This window comes from Pelophylax lessonae (genome assembly GCF_965119305.1).
Source record: "Pelophylax lessonae genome assembly, chromosome: 1".
Classification (NCBI taxonomy): Eukaryota; Metazoa; Chordata; class Amphibia; order Anura; family Ranidae; genus Pelophylax; species Pelophylax lessonae.
This window is the reverse complement of record NC_138768.1, coordinates 379,875,877-379,891,155: the sequence shown is the minus strand read 5'-3', so window position 1 is coordinate 379,891,155 and position 15,279 is coordinate 379,875,877. Positions and strand designations below refer to the sequence as shown.

Sequence of the window (15,279 nt, the reverse complement as noted above, 5' to 3'; positions counted from 1 at the left end):
TTACCAACGCTTCCTCTCGGGCTATGGCTGATGCCGAAACATCCTCCTCACTGTCTGAAGAGACAGTACCCGAGACACCAATCCCAGATGAAGTACCTGCAACTGCAGAAATAGGCTCAGATTCTGAATCCGAAGTTTCAGATAATAAGGGGTTAGGCGGGGGTCGCTTTCTTGCGCCCTGTCCCTGACAAGCCACTTCCACCCGGGACACAAAAGTTTCCATAATAGCTGACAATGATTCAACCGTCAGTGGGGTGCTGGAGGATCCTGCAGACACCTCGAGGGGATCCGGTGGAGATACATGAGTGGCAGGGTCCATGTTAATTCAGGACACCTTTGCCAGAAAAAACAAAAACTTTTTTTTTTTTTTTTTAAATAAAAAATACCTCTTTTTTTTTTTTATGTGTATCCCCCTAGCGCAATAGCGCCCCTCAGAGTACCTGCTTCTCGATCCCCACAGAGAGAGAGAGCGACCCTCAAGGCTCACCACCCGATGCAGAGAAGTTTCCAACCAACTGCAGTCAGCGTCTGTCTTTTACAGACTGGAAAGAGCGGTGTTAGTTTTCCCGGGTAGAAGGACGTGGCTCCGCCCCTGTGTACGCCTTCCGGCGTTCCCAGCTCTCCACGAGGTAGCTGGGCTCATCAAACATGGCCGCCCCCATACAGGAGACATTAGACTCCAAAAACATGGCGGCCGGCGTGACCTGAGGACATTCATGCACCCGGTCTACGGCAAAATGGCGGCGGACTGCCGAAATCGTTTTTCCCAGCACATCCACCTGCAGCTCTGCTAAATGGCGGTTTATTGATCTGCAGGAGGTACACTACAATTAAGGTAGGATTATACCTCCTATGTCTGCTGTAATACTACAGTCTGCTGGGTAGAGTGTTAGCTCTCAAACCAAGTCCACTTCCCACCAAACACATGCTGTATTTACAAGGGGGACTTTTAGTGTCAGACAGATACTGACCATGTATGGAGGGGCCCATAATTCATACTGCCTCATAACGAGGAAAAAAGGGAACGTTTACTCACCATACCGAACCGACAGGCACCCTCTCTTCACAATACCCGCTCCACCGGGGTGGGGGGTTGTGAACCACTCCGGACGCCTCGACTCTCTGGTTCCTGGCGTCCAAGCGAGACTTTTAACTCGCAAGGTCAGTCCCTCCAATGGGACTCCGTCGCGGCCGACCCAGCGCGGAGCTCTGGTCTGCACGCGCGTGTAGGCAGAAACCGGGGTGACCACTGGATCTCAACATCCAGCCCGTCGCCCGGCCCCGCATACTTACTTGAATGTGTCGCGGCCGACCAAGTGCAATGCAATGGTCTGCGCGCGCTCGTAGGCCGGCTGGGGTGACCACTGGTGTCGCCCAGTCCGGCGTATTTGCTTGAAGATCTCACAGGAAAAAACACTGGAGAAAAAACTACCTAAAAAATATTTTTTCTAAAAAAAAAATCTTGCCAGGACCAGAGATCCCAGCAAGGAACTTAGGTCCTTACTCCTGACTAGACAGAAAAAAACTGATGCCTTGTAGCAGAGAGAGGGAGGATATACCCTCTGGGACTGCCCCTAGGGTGGAGCCAGAACGTTTTTTCTTTTCTGCCTAGTCCTACTCCTGCGGAGACAACATAACCCAGTTCTTGTGAATCAAGAAGCGTCTGTCAATGAGCGACAGAGAAACTGCTTTTCACTGCTTATTTCTGAAAATACTACCTCGGAGGTCCTACTCCTCAACTTAGCGCCTAAGTCCCTGAAATCGTTTTTTAGGACTTTCCATCTCCCTCCCCACCCAGTAATCTGTCCACCCGATCCGTGATGTGCCGAACCCGAGCACCCGGTAAACAGCAGACAGTTCGGCACTTAGGGTCTTTGTGATAGATTGCCCTGTCTGTCCTTCTAATAATTGAGTCCCCTACCACCAGAACCTGCCTTTCCTTTCCCTTTCTCCCAGCCTCACTGGAGGAGTTCTTCCCCTGGCAGCTAGGGGCGTTGCTCTGCTCCAGCAATGCTGGTCCCTGACTGGTTTCCCCAACACCAGGCAATAATGGGGCGTAATTATTGCGGTGCTCCAGCCCAGTACCAGCCTCCTTGCCTTGTTCCCTTCTACCCCTCCTAACTGTCACCTATCTACTCTGCTCCGATGCCTGCACCCCTGTATCTCCGCCCTCAGATCACTTCCAAGAGGCACATCTGATCACGCTCCTATGCGGTGTTGGTTACAAAGTAGGACTCCTGCAGCAGAGGGACTATGGTGTTTATATCGCTACTGGATCTAAGGTGCAATGATAGAATTTGAAATGGCCAAGTTGATAACTGAGTACTGGTCAGTAAATGATGGTACTACACCCCCCAAAAACGTTTGGGATGCTTTAAGGCGTATAAAAGGGATACTATCAATCTTCTATCTCTAGAGCTTGTAGGGATGCTGCTGTTACTCTGGCAGAAGCGGAGACTAGACCAGGGCGCAAACTCTTGAGTCCCAGTATGTTCTCACTTCTAAACAAGTTACCTATCAGGATATGCAGGTGGCCTATCGTGAGGTGATGCTCCTCCGGGTGGCAAAGGCAAAAAAGCAACAACTGGCTCAAACACAGCGCATCTTTGGGCAGAGGGAGAAAACGGGGCATCTTGACGTGGCTGTCTAAAGAACCAGACAGGGGTGCTCACTTTCCCCTGGCTTTTTTGCATTGGCTATCGAGCAAATGGCCATTTTCCTGCAGTCCTCATTGTATGCCGATGGCATAACTATAGGTCCCATACAAGAAAAGGTCTCCTTATTTGCAGACGACACCCTACTGTATCTTAAGGATATAAAAGACTCACTAAGGGCGGCCCTCTCGGTTATTGATAACTTTGGAAGGTATTCTGGTACCGTATAAACTGGGGGAAATCTGTTCTATTTACTCTTCACCCTATAAATGCCCTTTTATCGGCAAGTACTCAGCTGCAGAGAGTTTCTCGGTTTAGATATTTGGGTGTTGAAATCCATTGGGATCTCTCGCAGTTTATCCCTCTTAATCTGACTCCGGTGGTCTCCATGTGCTGTCTGGAAGTCACTCCCCCTTACTCCATTTGGACTTGCTAACCCAATAAAAATATGTTGATTCATCCTAAATTTACATATCTTTTTAGGCAAAACACTGACACCTATACCTCATACGTATTTTAGGTGGTTAGATAGTCATCTCTCTTATTTGGAAGGGTGCTACCCCTAGAATAGCGAAAACGACTTTGCAAATGACGATTACCCTAGGAGGCCTCGCTCTGCCTTGCTTCATTAAGTATTATTGGGCTGTGGTTCTAGCTACAGTCAAGTGGTGGTTCTTGGATGAGCTGGTCAATCCTGCTGCTGCGCTGGAGGTGGCACTGCTTGGCTTTTATTCCGAATTACGGAACTTGGTTCATTAAGGTCGCCAGTCTAATTCTAACATTACCTCCCCTATGCAAACATTTCTTCGAGTCTGGGACAATGTCCAGGCTAACGTGGGAAAGCCTGGTTGCTGGTCTCCATACACCCAGCTGTGAGGTAACCCACGGCTGCCTCATTTCCAGTTCATTCTGGATCCTGTATTATAAAACCGATTTGAAATCCAAACTCTAGGGGATATCGTGTCTCGCGGGCGATTAATTACCTTTGATGACCTTAAGCATAGACAGGGCCTACCTAACCACATGCTTTTAAGAGATCTTGAATTACGCCATGCCTTTAGGGCTCAATTTCCCCACCCTATAATGGTCGAGGTGCATGATTTTGAAAGTTTACTAAGGTTGCCCAATGGGGATAAGCCCCTCTTGGCCCTTTATTTTAGCCAGGTTACATACTTCGAAGGTCCCCCAGTAATTTTCGACTTGGCAAGCGGACATACATACGCTAGCTGATGATGATTAGGAAGAAAGTCCCCAACAATTCCCCTGATGATCTCTGTGCTAGATAGATTCTCCCAACTTACGATTTTACATCGGGGTTATTACTCACCCGTTCGCTTGGCAAAAAATCTACCCTACCAGAGAGCCAGTCTGCCCCAAATGTGGCTCTGATAGGGGTTCCTTCTTCCATGTGGTATGGTTGTGCCTGCGGCTGCAGGACTTCTGGAATGGAGTGATTAATGACATTAAATTAGTAAAACAGGGGGTTCCCTGTGATCCAATACCTTTACTACTCGATATCTGTGATACGTTAGAAGCCTCAAAAAACTTTTTGTATTTTAACCACTTGCCGACCGCCGCACGACTATCTACGTCGGCGGTCAGCCCCTCACAGGCAAACTAACGTAGGGCTACGTTGCTTGCTTGTGAGGGTCTAGGGAGCGAGCGCGCGCCCCCGGGGGCGCGCTCCCGCTCCCGCGTGGTCACGGACCCCCCCCGCGCGTGTGACCAGCGGACCCGATGTCCGCCGGTCACTCGGCGATCGGCGGGGGAGAGGGAGAATGTCAGGCAGCTTGTGTAAACAAACTGCCTGTCATTCTCCTCGCTGCAAAGACACTGATAAAACGGATCTGGTATGTAGATCCGTTGATCAGTGTCCTTACAGCTAGAGCCACAGCCAATCACAGTAGAAACCACGCCCCTAGGGACACACACAGCCCCTCCCTTCCAAATAAAGTTAACCCCTTCACTACCAGTGTATTTTTACAGTAACAGTGCATATGTATAGCACTGATTACTGTAGAAATGTCACTGGTAACCCCAAAAGTGTCAAAAATGTCAGTCAAGGGTCCGATCTGTCCGCCGCAATGTCGCAGTACCGCAAAAAAAATCGCAGATCGCCGCCATTACGCGTTAAAAAAAAAACAACAAAAATGACAAAAATCTTTCCCTTTGTTAGTAAACGCGATAACTTTTGCGCAAACCAATCAAAATACGCTTTTTGCGATTTTTTTTACCAAACATAGGTAGCATAAAACAAATTGGCCGAAAATTTTTAAAAATTTTGATTTTTACATTTTTTTTTGGGGGAATTTCATATAAAAAAATGTGAAAAATATTGCTATTTTTGCAAAATTGACGCTCTTTTTTTGTTTATAGCGCGTGATCAAAAAATCGCACAGGTGATCAAATACCACCAAAAGAAAGCTCTGTTTGTGGGAAAAAAAGGACGTCAAATTCGTTTAGGTACAGCGTCGCACGACCGCGCAATTGTGCGTTAAATTCACGCAGTGCCGAATCGCAAAATACCCCCTGGTCGGAATGGGGGTAAAATCTTCCGGGGCTTAAGTGGTTAAAAAAACTCAAAAAAAACTCTTTGTATTTTACACAGCTTTTTACGCCAGGAAAGCAATATTCCTTCAGTGGAACAAGCCACACCCCCTGACTGTACATCAATGGAAAACTTTAGTGAATGTAGCCCTACCCCTGTATAAGCTAAAGCAACCCTACATCTTTATAAGCTAACATATCTGGGACGTAGCTGTTCGAAATAGTTTGATAAGATATGGGTCAAAGAGGCCGCAGACTCTGGAGTAGGAGTCAAACCCTGTTTAGCCTAATAAATATAGGTTTACACTACTGAGATTCTCCTGTAGATATCCTGCTGGCAGTTTCCTCCTTTTTTTCTTTTGCTCACGCTTACACCCTAACCCCCCAATTCTCCTTTTTCCTCTTCTCCTCTCTCTTGAAACGGCGTTCCCCACCATAAGCCTAGTCCCTTCTTTTGAAGTGTCAATTTTTCCTTGCAATGCTGTTTTCTAGTAACACATGGGATATTGTCATTCCTCATGACCAGTATAATCTCTGCCTATCTGAAGACGTATGTACCACTGCTGTTGTTTTTGTTTTGAAACTTAAACTTTATGTTTAAAAAAAAAAAGGGCTTCCTGTTTTCATGCCATTCACCTGATCCAGCTGACCTCTCCTACTAACAGACCAGAACAAGGTTTCTTTATTCCAAACAGAGCTCTCTTATATTCAACATAAAATATGATATTCCAATATGAATACATCCTCAATGTCATGCTTGTGAAGCATATCACACATTTGTGTAGAAAGAAAGCATCATTATTTTGGGGAGTTTCTTTCCTGCTTTTAATTTATATTTTGGGTTTTAATTTATATTTTGCCCCTTTCCGTTATCAAGAACATAGTAAACAACTTGAATTTAACCCATTTAGAAAGTCAGAAATTAATGAAAATGTTGCTCATTTTCTCTCCTCTGTTTGGTCTATCTTTTACACATGAACAATAAATAATAACTTGTCCCCGATCTGGGGACAAGCGCAGGTTGGAATGGAAGAACCTTTCTGGAAGGATAAGATCGAAATTCGATCTTGTAGCCGGACCGAACGTCTTCATGGACCCACGTGTCCTGTACCAGGGAGGTCTACGGAAACCAGTGAAGACGTCTCCCCACCCCTCCATGATGGGGCCCAGGTGAGGGTGCCCCATCATGCAGAGGAAGCCTTGTCCGCAGGTCTGGAAGAGCCCGCTTATAGCTTGCCACTCCGGTGGAAGCCCTGAAGGGCTTAGATCCCTTGTCTTAAAACCCTGAGGGACGGAAAGGCTTCTTATGAGCTGAGAAGAATAGCCCCCATCTACGATGGGGCTCCTTGCCCTTGGCAGCCTACGGAAGAAGAGTACTCTCCCCCACCCCCCGTGAGGCCCTTAATGATACCATCCAAGGAAGCTCCAAACAGGCGATCCCCCAGAAATGGGAGATCAGATAAGGCCTTCTTAAAAGTCTGGTCCACAGACCAGCATTTCAGACAATACGCCGAAGGACCACTGCTGAGACAGACAGTCTAGAAATCAAAGGAGCCGCATTCAAAGAAGCATCACAGACAAACTGTAGGCCCTGGACAAACTGCTCCACCAGCTCTGCAAAGGCAGGGGAAGCTGTTCCCCCTCCAGGTCCCGGCGTTAAAGTAAACATAGTAAACATATGGCAGGCCAGAGCCTCCCATCTCCTATCAGCCGGATCTTTAAAGGCCAGGGACTCATCAACCGCAATTATGGTGGCTTTATTTAACCTGAAAACCGGTGAGTCCACTACAGGTGGGACCGTCCATTTTTAAGCAGGGAATACTCATAAGGATACCGCATCGCAAAACGCTTAGGGTCCGCAAAAATGCGTTTTGGACAACCCCACTGATTAGTGACAATATTATCAAAATAAGCGGGAAAGGGAAACACCCTCACCGCCTTGGAGGGCCTGTGGGTGTCAAAAGGGACCGGCACCTCCGAATCAGCATCCGTCCCATCCTCCATCTTTAAAGTTTCACGCACTGACACAATCAGCGCATCCACCAGCGCCTTTTCATGCTCGCCTAGAGGAGCAGAGGAATCATCCTCACTATCTGAGCACGCAGGGTGCGTGCATGCAGACCCAGATGGTTAACTCACATCGGCGGTGGCTGAATCAGATCCAGGATCTGATGAGTCAGATGAAGCAGGTGAAGGCGGGGATGCTTTTTGCTAGCCCGTTTTCCCAGGACCAAATCCACCTTGAACACTAAGGACTCCAGGACCGCCATCAGTGCAGTCAGGGATTGTTGGGACCTGGAGAGCCCAGCAGCCTCTGCGAGGGGATCAGGTGGAGAAATGTGCTCCAGGGACTCTATTAGTGAAGAGGGGGACCCAAACAAACGCTGCTAGGGACACCCCCACCATACTGGCGGCACCACAGGGCCCAGCACAGAGCACTACCGCTGCTATAGCAGAGAGAGGGAGAGAGAACCCCAAGAAAAGACTCACCACCACTGATCAGGCACTTACAGCCCCAAGCTAACTGCACACCATGTGGCGATCAGGAAGAGAAAGATCCAGAAGTCAGCACTAGGGGATGAGGAGGGGTTCCTACTGCCGAAATCATTGCCCATATAGCTTCAAAAAAAAAAAAAAAAAAAAATGGGTGCCGCAATTTTCAATTAGAAAACCACAAGAAAATGGCCCCGGAGCTACAGCCCAAAAGGCTACAAGAGAATGGCAGCCCCCCCCCCCCCCCAGAGCTCCAAACACAATCCTAGCAGGAAGGTGGGCCCTCGCAGGAGCCCCCACCAGGTACTCCCACCCAAAAGTCGATCATCCAGTCTCTGCTGGCGCACTCCCCCCCCCCCCCATCGCCAGCTCCACACACCAGCCTGACCTAAAAGGTATGGCCACCCCATGGGAGGGGAGGGGGGGGGTGTGGACAGATGGGGGGGTGACAAGTCCGCAGACGGCCACTGAGAAAAAAAAAAAGGTGAATGGGGAGGAGGGGAACCCGGGGTCCGACCGTCCCAAGGAGGGGCCCACGTCCATCCCAAAACCCTCCAGGGGTAGAGGGGGAAAAGCTACTTACCATACCAGGAACAGGGTGGGCACCATTACGGACAGACCACCGCTCCATCGGAATAGGGGGGGGGGCTGTCGGCCAGGAGGAACGCTGCGACTCCGGCCGAGGCCAGGTCATATGCGCCCTCGCGAGACCTTTAACTCGCAGGCCAGCTATCGTCCAGTGGGGCTATTTCGCGGCAGACATAGCGCGGAGCTGAGGCCTGTGCGCGCGCTGGCCAGACTGGGGGGATCCTTTAGGATCTAGATCATCCAGTTTGTTGCCCAGTCCGGTAGTTGTTTGTAGATTCTCACAAAAACAAAGATAGGAAAAAGTTCAATGCAAAAGGAAAAAAATTGCCAGGACCAGAGATCCCAGCAAAGAACTAGGTCCTTACTCCTGACTAGGCAGAAAAAACTGGGTACCTATAGCTGAGAGTGGGAGTACACCCCTTGGGACTACCCCATAGGCGTAATCAAGCTTTTTCCTGCCTAGTGTCTTACTCCTGTAGGGGGCAATATAGCCCAATGATCAAGAAGATAAGGAGCTGTGTCCGTCAATGAAGGAAACATTTTAGCTTTAGAACCACTTTAAGCCTCGGTTCACACTATGAACTGCCTGTGAATCGCATAAGAACCGCACCGCATTCCTATGCAATTCACATGCGATTCAGTGCGGTGGGCTCAAATCGGACTGCATTGCACCACAGACATGCAGGCACCGTTTCTGGAGCCGCTCTGCAACCAGATTGCATGCTCAATTTGTACTATGTGATCTGGTGAGGTATAGTGCAGGCAAACGCACTGCGTTTGGGGTATGGTTAACTTTGAGACCCAGTTGTAGTAAACAATATTGCCATGTTGTCAGGTTAACAGACAGGTGGAGATTGCACAGGCAGGAGCTTAGCAATGTGATAAAGCTCTTGCACAGCTAACGTTCATGGTATGGGAACCATAAACTAAAAAGTTTTAAATCTCATATACCCAATACCTACTTAATTGGCTAGAGGTTCAACTCTCAAACCACAAGTAGTTGTTTTTGAGTGGGGCAAAGCCAACCAGGCATTTAGACATAAAGCAAAATACGCACCTAACGCGAAATTTAACAATTTGCTTGCTTGCTTCATCCACAAGGAAGGTATGATTAGGAGGATACCATATTCTGTCAGCCTCATTCATTAACGCAAACAGGCTATAATAAACTGGTGTCACACCTGTCAAGAAAAAAAATATATATAGGATTAGGTCATAAGGCATTAGAAATACCATTGCAAAATATATTATTTCCTATTTGTCTAGACAGCAAATGGGTGAGAAGGGGATGGAAGGAAGCCGTGTCTGTATTTTTGCATTGGAGATTGGTTTTCAAAAATGTCTCTGGATAAATTTTTCCATTACATTAATTTATTTACACAATGTAATATCTCATAAATGGTATCCCAACCACAAAAAGCAGAGATGAAATGTTATCACAACCACCAAGGCCTTGCTCACACCGGCTTCAGCCTGTATAATCGCAGTGTGTACAGCAAGCTATTGCAACCCTTTGCAAAGCTATCGTCATTTGCTTTTTGAAGTTTGTAGTTCGAGTTCGGGAATGTTAACCACTTCTGGACCAGGTTTTACCTCCCTTAATGACCAGGCCATTTTTTCCAATATGGCACTGTGTTAATTTAACTGACAATTGCGCGGTAGTGCGACGCTGTACTCCAAAAATAAATTGATGTCCTTTTTTTCCCACAAATAGAGCTTTCTCTTGGTGGTATTTGATTACCTCTGTGGTTTTTATTTTTTGAACTATGAACAAAAAAAAAAAGGAGCGACAATTCTAAAAAAATAAAATAAAAAAATAATAATAATAATATATATATATATATATATAATTAATATAATTAAAAAGATCACATTTTTTAAGTGTATAATGATTGGTTTGTGCAAAAGTTATCGTGTCTGCAAACTAGGGGATAGATTTAGGGCATTTTTGTGTGCATAGGCAGACCGCCATTCTGCCTCTCTGGGGAGCGATTGCAGGTGGCCAGTGGCACCCCCACTGGCTATTGCATGAAACAACATACAGGTACATCGTTTCTTGCAATACTCGCCAAGTGGTTAAACACAAATCCTACAAAAAGTTTTGCCTGTCACATAAAAAAAAGGCTTCAGTAAGATTTAGCACTTTAGCAGAAGCTGTTACTAAAATCCAGTAATATAAAAAAAAATGTTCATCAGTCCCCCGCACTGCCCACAGCTTATAAATAATGGTTTTACATTAAAATACTGCAGCTATACACCTTGTTAGCTGATCTGTATACCGCGGTCACGTGATACTCTGTAGGGTCTGTTCAAATCCAGAGTGTTAATGTAGGAGGAGATTTCACTGCCTCTTAAAATCCACTATAGCCTGTATTCTCATGCTTTTATGGGAGGCAGATCATCCATCAATCAAGATGTGACATCCCACCCACTGTGTTATTTTTTAGTTACTGGGCATGGAGGAGGAGGAGGGAGGGACCGGGCTGTCGTTGAGGATCTGTATACATGCCCACATGTGTGAAGTTAATACCATGTGACCCGAATAGCTCAGCTAAAACCAGGAAGCTTTCTTTACAGCAATAGATACAAAATTGAGAATGTGCAGCTTAACTACACTACTGTGGCTTAACTGGACTTGCCCAGAGTGCACATGCAGGATGGGGGAGGATCTGTGCATACAGGATCACACAGCCCTTTTTACACAATGCAGAGGATTAAATCACTTAAATACACAGTGAGAACAAGCATGCTATTCTGCATCTACAGACAGATTTTACTGTTGTGGGTTTAGTAACACTTTAGGCCTTTCGATGCTAGAGCCCTATTTTGCTTGCTTTTTTTTTTTAATAGGTGTTTGTTTTGTTCACATTTAATAGATTTCAGATCTTAAGATTATTTAAAGCTCCTAAAAACATAAAACATTTTTTGTAAAACATTAAAAACCTCCAATCAGTGGAACTCACATGCAGAGCTGCTGGAAAAAGCACAGGGGGGCTGGAGAAGCTGCATAGGAGGAGTTGTGGGGGTAGCTGCATACAGTATAACGGAACCAATCTTTTCATTCCCACCTACTTCCCCTGCTCTCCCTCCCACAGGCACTCAGCCCCTGCAAGAGGAAAATGGAGAGATGGGTTCCTCTATGCCAGTGTTTCTCAATCTTTTTCCAGTCAGATAACCCTTGAAAATATTTTCGGTCTGGAGGCACCCCAGTCTAAGGCTTGGTTCGCATTACTCCGTGTCACAGAATACGTGCAAAATTGTGCATGTTCCTGACACGCAGATAAACACGCAGGGGTGTCATTCATTCTTAATGGTACCCCTACACATTGGCAAACATTGTGCAATTGTGGTTGAGCCTTAATTAAAGGGGAAAAAAAAAAAAGATAAGGGAATGGGCAGTAAGGAGGAAGCGAAATGAGCATGGATCGCTTTTCAGAGGAACAACATTTTCTTGCTGGTACTATAAACAAGCCGTAAAAAATAAAAAAAATCACTTCTGATTGTACACAGGATTAAAAGTAACGTGCATACACACACGCATGTAAACACACATATTCATACTCCTATATAAACACATACATAAATATATATATATATATATATATATATATATATATATATATATATATATATAAGCACACACACACATAATACATAAACATATAGAAGCACACACACACACATTATTTATATATATAACACATGTAAACACACACACACACGTGTACATACACACATGCAGATAGTCTTTTTAGAAAACTGTACCTTAAAACTTCCTGCCGGGTATTGCACTGTAAGGGGAGGCATAAAGCACAGCACACAGTGTTTTCACTTTCCTATGTGTGACCAGCTCCCTCTCAGTCCTGATTTACAGTTCGGCTGAGGATCAGGGGGCTCGGTCTCAGCCACCCTATCCCGGTCACGATGGGGACTCTTGCGACCCCTGTATGTCCGCCCCTGCCATACGGCCATATTCTGTACGCTCCGTTTGTAAACTCTACTGATACAGCCATGCAGGTATCCTAACCCAATGTGAGGAAAATGACAGAGGCAGTGTACATGTTATGAGACTTATTACACAGCAAAGAGGGAGTGATCCTGCTCAGAGCAATCTGCACTTGATATAGTCAATACTTCTGGTGAGTGTGTAATTCACTGGGTGTCAATTAAGGACCACTCATTGGAGGATTTGCTCTAGATCCTATTCAGTGAAGGATGACACTTTTCATTTTTTTTTTTTTTATAAACACTTGGACTTTTCGCAAACCCAAATGTCTCATTTTGTTTTTTGCTGAAAGTAATGGCTTTCTTCTGGCCACTCTGCCATAAAGCCCAACTCTATGGAGCATACGGCTTATTGTCCTCCTATGTACAGATACTCCAGTCTCTGCTGTGGAACTCTGCAGCTCCTCCAGGGTTACAATAGGTCTTTGTGCTGCCTCTCTCCTTGCCCGGTCCGTGAGTTTTGGTGGGTGGCCGTCTCTTGGCAGGTTTGCTGTTGTGCCATGTTCTTTCCATTTGGTTATTATAGAATTGAAGGTGCTCCTGGGGATCATCAAAGATTTGGATATCTTTTTATAACCTAACCCTGACTTGTACTTCTCAACAACATTGTCCCTTACTTGTTTGTAGAGATCCTTGGTCTTTATGGCAGTGTTTGGTTAGTGGTGCCTCTTGCTTAGGTGTTGCAGCCTCTGGGGTCTTTCAAAAAAGGTGTGTATATGTAATGACAGATCATGTGACACTTAGATTGCACACAGGTGGACATCATTTCACTAATTACGTGACTTCTGAAGGCAATTGGTTGCACCAGAGCTTTTTATGGGCTTCATAACAAAGGGGGTGAATACATATGCAAATGCCAATTTTCTGTTTTCTATTTCTAAAAAGTAGTTTTATGTATATATTTTTCGCATTTTACTTCACCAACTTAGAATATTGTGTTCTGATCCATCACATAAAATTCAGATTAACAAAACATTGAACTTAAGGCTGTAATGTAACAAACTATGTAAAAAGTCAAGGGGGGGGGGGGGTAAATACTTTTGCAAGGCACTGTATTCTACAAAAAAAAATAAAAAATTGGTTGATCCTGCTGTTCCCTATCTCTCCTTTCTGTTCATGTCCCCACTACAGTTGTGGATTTTACAGAGCAGTGTTAACAATTTAATAACGGCAGTTTTAAACAGTTTATTGACATTTTTACTCTGCATCCCAAAGGCTGTGTTTTCTGTATTATGCAACCAGAAACCTGGTTGATTCTGCTGTCCTATATCTCCAACTTCTGTTCATGTCCCCAATTCAGCAACGGATCTTGCAGAGCTGTGGTGGCAACTCTGCACATGCTCCGTTTTCAGTGAGTTTCTATGCTGAGCATTTCCTACCTATCACATTTGAGCAGCCCATGCGACTACAGAGTCACGCATGTGGGCGTATACACAGTGGTAAATGACAATCCACTCCCTCCCTCCCTCATGCCAACTAACCAGCTAAAAACAATGTGGGCGGGATATTACATGTAGATTAATGGAGGCTTCAACTCCCTGTTATTCTAATACACAGGCTGGAGGGGCATGACACAGCCCATGACTGGCAGAAATCTGTCCACACCATGTTATTACCAAAAAAAAAAAAAGATTTGATTTCAAATATATATTTGTATGACAATTTCAAACAGTTTATTGATATTTATTATTTATTTTACTGTACAAAAAAAAAACAAACAAAAGGCTCTTTTGGGGTTTTTTTTGAACATGTGACCAGCAGCAAAGGACTAGAGGCTCCTCCTGCTTATGTTTCCCTGCAGACAGGCTGGGAAAGAGCTGGGTTATAGCTGTATATCCATTAGGAAAAAGATACTTAGGTTTTTATAATTAAAATAATTGCAGTCCATCATCTACATACAGAAATAGAAGGGACAATGTAAATTAAACAGTGTGTGTTTAGTATGACTTTGGGAGCTTTACAAGAGAAGTACGGGCTCACGAAACAAACATACATACTCACCTAGATGGCTGCAGCTGTCCCCCACTGGCTCTACACCAACAACTAAATAATCCAAGACTACGGATTGCTTAGTTCTTAGTTTTCAGTGACCAGAGAGCCATTGACTGTCTGTTCTTCTGAGCTTTTGCCCAGAAAAACGCTTGACACACATACGCAGCGCTTAGGAGTGTTTGGCAATTTCAAGCGTACACTGATTATCTTGAAAAATGAGCAGAGGGGAAGTTTTGGGGGAATAAAAAGCTTAAAAAAGCAAATGCCCATAAACTCCCAAACTTTTATGCAATACAAACCACTATGAGCATTTTTTATGCTGCTTTTTCTGTCAGAGGTTCTGGCATTTTTTCAGCTGCCTAGTGTGCTTGGCCCCCTAGGATGTTTCCCACAGATGTACTTAACTTGCATTGTCATGATTCATTATTTATACATGATGCGGTCTAAGAACTGTGCTTATATTAGAATATAGAATATAGGAAAAATCATTATAGATGCATTGCCACTGGGTGTAAAGGTTTTATTTACCTAGATTATTATTTAGAGACCAACTGCCAAAATGTTACTTTTTAAATTGTTGTGAGAGTGGGGGCATAAAGCTCAAGTCATATTTTTACTTGTAGTCTTGTGCAAAATGGAAATATTAAAACCGATTCTAAAGGCTATAGTAGGTTGGTGAGGGTGCGCTGTTAGTGTGGTCTGAAGTTAAAGCCGCTACCTGTATTCAGTGCCTGAATATGTGTAAATAATGTGTTGAAAAGAAAGGTGCGCTAAAACAAATAAGTATCCAAATTATGCAATAACAACATAGGGAATCTCTGTGAGATTACTGGAAGTGGCTGCTGAGGAGGGTTTTGGCCCTTGGTCATCGCCTCCCGAATCTAGGTCTATAAGTGAAGGAACCATTGATGAAATTCTCTGAACCAGAATGCTTTCCAGGGACTGACTGAAAAGGCACCCCGGTGTAGTTTACACACATAGGAAGTGGAAAGGGATTTTT

At 45.0% G+C, this 15,279-nt stretch overlaps 1 protein-coding gene across 1 annotated transcript in view; it reads right to left on the bottom strand.

Moving 5' to 3' along the window:
- Positions 1 to 15,279, bottom strand: part of JAK2 (Janus kinase 2) — a 365,079-nt gene that overhangs the window by 182,921 nt on the left and 166,879 nt on the right. The window contains exon 3 of the mRNA XM_082260416.1: positions 9,340 to 9,463. Coding sequence (XP_082116542.1) covers positions 9,340 to 9,463 — 124 coding nt within the window. The remainder of the gene's footprint in view (positions 1 to 9,339; positions 9,464 to 15,279) is intronic.